This window comes from Melospiza melodia, chromosome 8, assembly GCF_035770615.1.
Source record: "Melospiza melodia melodia isolate bMelMel2 chromosome 8, bMelMel2.pri, whole genome shotgun sequence".
NCBI classification, from domain to species: Eukaryota; Metazoa; Chordata; class Aves; order Passeriformes; family Passerellidae; genus Melospiza; species Melospiza melodia.
Window position 1 is genome coordinate 38,308,814 of NC_086201.1, and position 9,250 is coordinate 38,318,063.

A 9,250-nucleotide genomic window follows, 5' to 3' on the forward strand; every position below is an offset into this window, starting at 1 on the left:
TCGGGAGGGTGGGCCAGGGCTGCTCCTGGAGGGGTTCATGGCTCCATGGCCTCAGGGTGGTTCTGCCGCAGCTCCTCATATGGGTATGAAAAATGCCAATCACTTGTTTTTTTTAAATTTTAGAAGTTTAATAGTAATAAAATGGTTGTGAAAATAGTCATGCAATTAGAGCAATGATAATTTGGACAATTTGAATTAGGGCAGTACGAGACAATAGAACCAAAGAGTTATGGATGTCCGGGTACAAGCACAAACCCGAAAAAGGACCCACATTACCAGAGGATTAACCCTTAAAAGCAACAGCCTGTTGCATATTCATACACCTCATACATGGTGCATAAATTCCATTCAAATACAGGATTCTGTCTGGTCAGTGTCAGCTTCTTCCTCTGAATCCTGTCAGCGTCTTCAGGGCTGAGCAAGGTGGGAAGAAGTTCATTTCTTCTGATGATGGAGCAATAAATTCTCTTTCTCTGAAAGATTCAGATGTCCTGTGGCTGCTATCTTGCTGCGAGTCCTTTCTTTAAAAAAAGTATCCTACATAGCATTGTTTCTATTTTAACATCTTTTATAACCTAAAACTATATTTAACACACTACTTAAGAGAATTAATACAGCATCACTTTCTAACACAAGACATATAATAGTCATTTTAATACTTGTGAAAAGCCAATCACAAAATATGCATTTTTCACATGGGTAGGGACTCGTTGCCCTCCCTCAGGATAATGGGCCAGGGCTGCTCCTGGAGGGCTTCAGGTCCCCATGGCCTCAGGATCGAGCTGCTGAAGCTCCTCATCTGGGCAAGGACTCCTGCCAGGGCTGGGCTGTGTCCCTCAGCAGGATGGGCCAGAGCTGCTCCTGGAGGGCTTCAGGGCGCCATGGCCTCAGGGTGGGTGTTCCTCACTGCATGCTTTCAGAGGGTGGTAGAAAAGCACATTTCTGCCTCTCTGCTGCTTGTTGGAAAGCAAAGGAGAGCATGGGAAAGGAGGAAGGAGAGATTCTCTTAGCTTGGAGTCTGCTAGGGCAGATTTTGTCCCACACGATTTTGTCCTTCCCTCAGGAACATTTTTTCCATACATGGCTCAGCGCTGCCGTGCTCCTGTTGCCAGGCTGCTCCCTCACCCTCCCTCACCTCCAATCCCAAACCCCCTCCCCAAATTGTCGCACCCCAGCTCCCAACAGCTCAGGTGCCGTTTGTGGTTTGTGATTCCCCCCTCTTGTCACCCCGCAGTACGGCGTGGACGTGATGGCGCGCGACGCCCACGGGAACACGGCGCTGGCCTACGCCCGCCAGGCCTCCAGCCAGGAGTGCATCGACGTGCTGCTGCAGTACGGCTGCCCCGACGAGCGCTTCGCCCTCATGGCCACCCCAAACCTGTCCAGGAAGAACAACAACCGCAACAACAGCGGCGGGAGGATGCCCACCATCATCTGAGGGGAACGCCTTGGCTGAGCCCGGCGGCGGCCGCAGCCTCACATTCCTCCATCGCCATTGCAGCTCCGCTCTGTGAGTCCGCTGCCTCTCCTCCTCCTCCTCCCTTTTCCCTGCGTCCATCCCGAGTGCCGGCGGAGCGCGGGGGGCCCGGGAGGAGCGCGGGGGCTGCGGGCAGGCCCTGGGTTTGGGGGCCATGCCGGGCAGGCCCTGGGTTTGGGGGCCGTGCCGGGTGGCACCGGCACCGCGGGGAGAGGCGAGCCGGAGCGGAAGGAAGGAAAGAAAGAAGGAAAGAAGGCAGGAGAGACGGTGACTTTCCCTAAGTGACAGTGAAGCACATCAGAACATTTCACCTCTGCGGCGCCTGGATTTCCATTCTCTTCTCCCGAAGAGCTTGACGGCATAAATCAGAAGCAAGCACAGAGTTTGTCAGGTTTGAAGCTCCTATGATGGTATGTGTCAAATCAGTTGTAGCTAATCTGTCCGGGGAGAATACTGGCTTCATTACACTTGTATAGTTGAGTTCTTCCAGCATTACTGCTGTTTAATAGAACATGATTAGTCATCACGGAGAAAAAAGCATATTAGCTGAGGAGGTAGTTACATGGCACGCTTCGGTGATTGCTTGGATGTGATTGCAATATTCTTAGAAGCATCATATTATCTCAGACATGTTCTTTCGAGCCCTTGGAGCCCTCCTTTCTAAATTCACTGTCATAATTTAGTATCTGTTTAATTTTTCAGTCCAAAGAGAGGAAATGAGTTGCTGAGTGTTATTTGACTGCAGTCTCCTTGGTGTAAAAACAAAATGGAAAAAATAAATAAGGGTAAGCCTGAAACACAAAAAGGAATAATGAATACTGCTGTGGAAAACAACATTTCAAGTGCGTTTGGTGAAATTAATAAATGCATTAAAGGCTAATTTTTTTTTAATTTTTTTTTTTATGTTTTCAGCCAGCAGAAATAGGTTCTGTCATTTTGCCAAGGCAAATTGTGTTGAGTTTTTTGGTCACTCCTGTGATGCATTGCCTAACTTATACAGATTTTTGTATTGTGTCTCTAGATTCTATGTATTTAAAATCTATTTGAATAAAAAAAAGGACCGTAAATATACATTGATTTTTTTTTTGTACAGAAAATTACGTCTCTGTTAATTTATAAACTGTAATGGATGTGAACTAAATAATGTGCAACTAGTTAGGATCTGTGGGTTACAGATCATTATTGTACATTGATAATAATCCCAGCAGTGAACTCTTCTTTCCAAAGCCTGTGAGGAACAACATATCAGAAGGAGATCAGGGAAGGGAAAAAAAAAGCATTTAGGAAGGAGAAAAGAGGCTGTTCCTCAGCACTGTAAATATATTTTACTCCAGAAGTCAGGAAGCTTTCACAAGCCAAGACAAAAAGGCCCATTCTGGCTGGGGGAAGATCAGATTTGATTAAGTTGAGAATTGATAGCCTTCAGCACGGCGGGCAGGGCTGCTTTCGGCGAGAAAAATGGCTTGTGCAAGTGCCCTGGACAGTTCCTTTCAATTCCAACTTTTAACACCTGATTGGGCCATTTTGGTCTTGCATCCCAGCTTCTCCTGCCTCCCACTAGCAGCATTCTGGCGTGGGGAAGCAGAGGTTTTGGCAGGCAGAAAAGTGATTTTTTTTATTGTTGTTGTTTTTCTTTTTTCTTTAGAAGTGGCTTATGGCAATGTGGGGATGGGGGCATGGTTTATCATGGGGAAAGCTGAAAACTCAACTGAATTGGACGGCAAAGGAGCAGTTATGTGAAGGCAGGGAGGTGCACACAGCAGAGCAATTTGCAGATCTACCTGCTCCTGTGCATTTCCCAAGCCTTTATGGTGCTCTCTCTTCCTTGGGGCTCTGGGTTTCACTGAGCACACAAATGGGAGGAGCAGTTGCTGAATAAACTGAATGTGGACAAAATGCAAAGGAGGAAATGCCGCGTGGTTATCTTAAGGAAAACCAAAAAAAAATGAAAAATTATGGATTTGAGGCAAAATTGTGGCTGAAAAACGAGCCTTGAGGTGGAAGCACAGGGATATTGACCAGCTTCTCCTCTTTGGTGGTGTTGTCCTTTTGTACTTTGTTGTATTCTAGACCTTTGAGTATCTGAGGGGGGGGAAATCTTTCTCCAGCCAGCCAAGGCTGACTGCACCAGACACAACTGATTCCCTTCCCCCTGGGATACTTCTAAATATTTGAATTTTTTTTTTTATTTTTAATTCAGAAAAGGTGTCTGTCTGAACTGCCATTTCTCCACCATTCCTGACATTTGGTACTTGGAGGTGGTCCCTCAGGGAGGGGACAGCCCAGCTGATGTGGGATGCTGTGAAACCCCCTCTGTGTGCTGGTGCTCAGGAGCTTTGCCACAGCAGGGATTCGGGAATGGCAATCCCAGAGGTGCTAGAGCTCCCCCCAGGAGCATCCAGGGCATTTGTATCCCAAAAACCAAGTCCAGTGTGTCCAACCCAGGGTTCAAAGTGCACATTCCTTTTCAGAGCTGGGTTTTTTTTCCTTAATTGAGATGATTTTCTGTACATTGTTGAATGCTCTCTTTGGGCCACCTTCCTCTGACAAGGCTGAGGGTGATGTTTGAGAAACAAGGGCAACCAGGCAGATTGCAGGAGGACAAATTTCAGGGTCCTTTCCTAAAAATCTTCTGAGGCCAACCCTTGAAAAAACACGGAATATTTTTAGGAGAGGAAATTCCAGTCTATTACAGGAAAAATTATGCATCCAGGCAAGCGAAGTGCTGCTTTAATTAAGTGGTAGCGTGGTTGCTTTTAACCTAAGTGTGGTTTTCCCCTAAGTGTTGGCATAACTGTGTTGAAGCAGTGTGGCCTGGGGGTCTGTGGGGAGAATTCCCAGCCCTGCAGGTGGCAGAGCTCCCTTGGAAGGTCAGGAGATGCCAGAATATCCTGAGCTGGAAGGGACCTGCTGGATCCTGGTGGGGCTTGTCTTGGAGAGCTCCCAGGCTTGTCAGGGGATGTGTTTGCACTTTGCAGAGGCTGCTCCTGGAGCCATCCAGGTGCAGAATCAGGCAAGGCCCCCTGGCACTTGGAGGTCCCACAGGAATGGTGGTTCCTGACGCTTTCACTCCATTCTCCACCCCTTTGCCACTCCTTGGCTCGTGTTTAGCCACTCTTGTTGCTTGTTTGGAGCCCTCACACCCTTGGAGCGTGTTGGGAACAAAACAAGCCCTAGCTGTGACCCATTCCATGAGAAATCCCAGCAGACAGCCAGCAGCCAGAGCTGTTTTCTCTGGAGGCTGTGGCAGTGGTTGGCATTGCACCCCCAAACCCTTCCCTTCATCCCAGATACCTTCAAATCCCCCTTCCTCTGCACTTTATCCATGACTAAAACACTAGGAGCAGCTCAGCCACTGGTGTTTCCATATTTCCTCCTCCCTTTGGCTAATTGCTGTGGAATTCAGTTGGATGTGTCACAGCTGAGCCTGGATATTGCCAGGACAGTTCCCTTCTTTCTCCTTGCTCTTCATGAAGGAAAAAGCCCCAACCATGGGAAAATTCTGCCCTGAATGCAGAGATTTGGCCAAGGGCTCCCATTGCCAGATTTCCAATTTTGGTGGTTAAAAAAAGGAGCAGGGAAAAGAAAGGAAAGCTTGGAGAACCTTGGTGCTGCTGGGAAAGCCGGGTGAGCTCCTGGAAGGTGGAGAGGGCTTTGAAGCATTTGGGTGCAGTGTAAAATAACTGTGTAAACATTGTTTAATTCACTGTCTTGTCCCCCTTCCCTTAAATTATGTGTGTTAGTGCAAGAAGAAGCTTTAGCTGCACTTGGAGATTTGCCTGGGCCAGAGAAGGCCGAGTCATGTGGGGAGAGGAGCGGAGGTGGGAGCGCAGGTCCGGGTGTGGAAGCGATCTCCAGCACTGTAATGTAGAAAAATTAGAGTCTATGGGGTTGGAATAGCTTCAGCTTTTATATTTGTACGGAGATCGGGAGAAATGAAGTAATTTGTAGTTTCTAGTTCAGAGTAGTGGTAGTGGAGACAAGCACAGATTTCACAAGGGGGTCCCCAAGGGGCCCTTCCCAAACGTCTCGGGGAGCCGCCTTTGCACCTTAACAGGGATGGTTTGTGGGGTTTGTTGTTGGTGAAATGGTCATTTCATGTTTGGTTACGTGGTTCTTGTCAGAGGGGGGACTCGAGGGCAGCGTTGGGGACCAAACTTTGGGGCAGCTTGGCTGGAGAGGAGACAACTTCCCTCTTCTCATCTCACTGTCAGGCATCTTCCTTCCCCCTCTGGGGGCTGCTGCAGCAGTCCTGTCCTTAGGTGGGATCTCTGCCTGTGGACCCTCAACTCCACACCTTCCATTCTGGATGGTTTGTGGGTAACATTTACTGCACAGAAAAGCCAGGTTTGGATCTTCTTGTGTTTGCTGCACAAGAGGGAAAAAAACCCAAAACTGCTCCGGAGTAAAGTTCTTGTCAAGGCAAAAAAGAAACACTGAACTACCCCAAATCAAGAGGTTCTGCAGTGAGTTTTGAGTTCTAAGCTACCAAAAAAAAAGGAAGGTTGGTTTGAATGGTTTTATTGGAAAATAATAATAGAGGTCGTAGAGCAAAACATCCAGAGCTGTAGATGGGTGGATTTGTTGGTTTAGGATATTTGTAGGTTTTGCTTTGTTGTTTAGCATGGGCCAGTTTTTACAGTAAATATTGGGACAGTTTACCTTGACTTGACTGAGTCTGTCCCACATTTTAAAGGGAGGTTTGAGGGCTTTTGGCCAGGATTGTCAGGAGCTGTGAATAGTTCACGTTTAGAGAGGGGAATTGCATGATTTCTGAAAAGTAAAAGGTCAGTCTGGGGTTTTTTTAGGGCCATCTTCAGCCCCAAATTGCCAAGCATGTTTCTGGCCCCATGTTTCATTTCAGGGTGACAGCAAGATGTGGGTGAATGAACTCCCATCGTTTCCTACCATGTTCAGGGGGGAGGATTTTGCTTGTGGGTGGATAAAATAAAGCTGTCTTTGTGCATTTCAGCAGTTTTAACCTCTTCATCTCCCTGTGCCTGCCTGCACCCCAGTCCCCTGTGGCACATTGGGTTCTGTGGGCAGGCAGAGCCTCAGCTTCCCCTCAGCCATGGATTTTCTGGATGTGGTTTATTTTAGCTTCCAGTGCTAGGGCCTGGCTGCTTTGCAGTGCTTCAGAGCTGCTCATTGTTCCATCTGTGTGTTGTGTACAGGATGTGAGGGGGGTGGGTGGGGGGCACCTCAGAGGTCTCATGGCATGCCTTGGGGACGGTGGCACCTTGCTTGCTGGCACTGAATGCTCCCTGCTCCTCCCCTCTTCCCAGAACTGATCCATGTGGGGTTTTTGTACTCCTGAAGTAGCTGAAAACACTCCCCTGGTGTTCAGGAATTGCAGGGCACGAGGAGGAAAACCCCTCACAGAGAGAGCTTGCCCACATCTCCTCCGTGCCCCAAAGCCCAGACTCCTCCTGCAGGGCCCAAGAAGGGTTTTGGTGCTGAATGTGGGGGTTTGGCATCTGCATCCCAAATGTAGGGGTTGAGCTGAGTTGAACCGGCGGGTGAGGTGCAGCCAGGGTGTCCTGAGCCCTCAGGTGTCACCTGGAGGTCACTTTGCACTTGCTGTGTGTGTGTGTGTGTGTGCTGGTGCCACAGTGCTGTCAGGGACTGTGGGAATGCCCTAATCACCGCCAGGAGCTGGAGCCAGCCTCTGGATGGGAGTTTATCCCAGCTGGAGTCAGACCAGACACTGCCTGGAGGGGAGGTGCAGGGAGATGAGCTCCAGGCTTGCTGCAGCCTCAGGGGTTTTCCAACAATCCAATTCCTTCAGGCATTCCTTCCTCAGCTTGAGAAAGCCTTGAGCTTGGCCTGCAGGGCTGGAGGGGAGACACCCTCCCTCTGACCAGCCCTAGGGGTGGGAAACTCCAGGGAAGGAGATCCTGAAGGTAGAAGGGGCACAGTCTGGCATTTCAGAGGCTCTTTTAAATAGCAATTTGCTTGAGACCCATTTTTCTGGCGGAACCTGGCTGTGGGACCGGTGAGCTGCCAGGGATTGAGCAGCCCTTGGGGTCCTGCTGCCTTGTGGGGCTGCTGGGGAGATGTTTCCAAGGGAGATGTTCTAAGAGCTGTCTCCAGCTCCTCATCCCTCCCTCCAGCTGTCCTTGGCCATGACTGGCTCCAGAATTTTGCAGTGGGGGTGTCACAAACCTGGGGTGCTGCAGGCTGGGAGGAGCTGAGCCGGCCAGCTGTGCTTTCCTGTCCTTCCACAGGGAGAGGGCAGGAAGGAGCTGGGGGGAAAAATTAGAGGATCTTGGAAACAATGGGAGGATCTTGCCTTTCCCACTCCCTCAATTCCCTGGAAGTGCTGTTGAAACCCCCCTCCAGAGCTTTTTCCTGAGGCAAGCAGGGGCTCAGCTGGATTCTCCATGGAATCTGCTGAGGAGAAGAGGATGCGCCCATCCTCTGCCAGTCCCAGGTGTCCCTCTTGCTGTGTCGCTGTCAGAAGCCCCTTTCACTGGTGGCTGCACGTGGGTGCACAGGCTGAGGGGGGTTTGGGGCAGGAGTGTCCCCCAAGACACCAGGGACTCCTTTGGTGATGTTCCTGACTCTTGGAACAGCCAAGAGCTCGGATCTGCAGCTCCTGCTGCCTTAAAACCCCTGGGCTTCAGCAGGAGTTGAGCAACTCCCAGAAGCTTGGCCCAGCCCTGAGCAGCAGATTTTGTGTTCAGCCCCCAAATCCTCCAGGTCCTTCTGCTTTGTGGTGTTTGTCTGTGCAGCTGAGCAGGGAGGGAGCCCAGGTGAGCAGGGAACACCTGCCTGGGGCAGAGGCAGGAGGTACCCAGCACATGGCAGGCTTCGTAGCAAGGTTTGGGTTGTTGGGGTTTGGGTTTATTTTTGTTTGTTTTCTGTTTCTGTAAATAATAATGTATAAATGATGATGAGACAGTGTGGAAATTCTAAAAAAAAAGAAAAGAAAAAAAGGCAAAAAAAAAAAAGGTCTTTTGTTGTTGTTTTTATATTACCTCATCCAGCAAGTTTGTTTTACAATGACTCAATGATGCTTTATTTATATTGTTTGTACTGTAATTAAACCAATTGACAAACATTTCACTTTGCTTGTTGTTTCCTATTATTTGGGTTTGATTAAGTATGCCAGTTTGTATTATGTTCCCCCTTCCTCTCTCTCTCTCTCTCTCTCTCTACACGTCGAGATTTTTTGTGTCAGCTGTACAGTATTCTGAATAATTAAAAATAAAAATAAAAATTTAAAAAAAAAAAGGAACAAAAAAGCTGTAAAGTACTGCAGAGAGAGGCTGCTATATTGTATAGGTCTCTTTCTAATAAAGACAAGAAAACTTGTTGGTTGCAGCTTGTTCTTTGCCTGAGTCTTCGTGGTTCCACTGCTTCCTTTTCCAGCTCCTGTCACTCTTTGCCAGCCATAAAGATGAGGGATGGTCCAGGAGCTGGGATGGCAGAGGAGCCAGTAATGGTGCAAATTGATAAATTAAAAAGCAATAAGTCAGCCAGGCCATCATGGGTGTGTATCTAAGAGTGCACGTGGAGTGAGTGACAGATCTGCCAGCCAAAAATATGGGAGCTTCCATTAAAAACAGCTCTTCTCCCCCAGGAAGGGAGCTCTAAGTGTTGCACCTTGGCTTTAAGGCTCTCTGGAGGGGATCCAAGGAATTAGGCTGGGAATGGTTACATCTGTATCTGCTAAATTGCTCCAAATGATCATTTAAAGTAAGAATAATGAAACATCTCTGAGGTCAGCATGTGGCACAGCCTAATCCCTGCTTTGGAGGGAAATGGTGG

General features: G+C 48.6%; 1 protein-coding gene across 10 annotated transcripts in view; it reads left to right on the forward strand.

Annotated features, from left to right (window-relative positions):
- Window positions 1–8,803, forward strand: part of AGAP1 (ArfGAP with GTPase domain, ankyrin repeat and PH domain 1) — a 329,181-nt gene extending 320,378 nt beyond the window's left edge. For all 10 annotated transcript variants that reach the window (XM_063162741.1, XM_063162742.1, XM_063162746.1 and 7 more), the window contains one exon: window positions 1,235–8,803. In XM_063162741.1, the coding sequence (XP_063018811.1) occupies window positions 1,235–1,438 (204 nt within the window). In that variant the 3' untranslated portion in view covers window positions 1,439–8,803. The remainder of the gene's footprint in view (window positions 1–1,234) is intronic.
- Window positions 8,804–9,250: the final 447 nt, after the last annotated feature.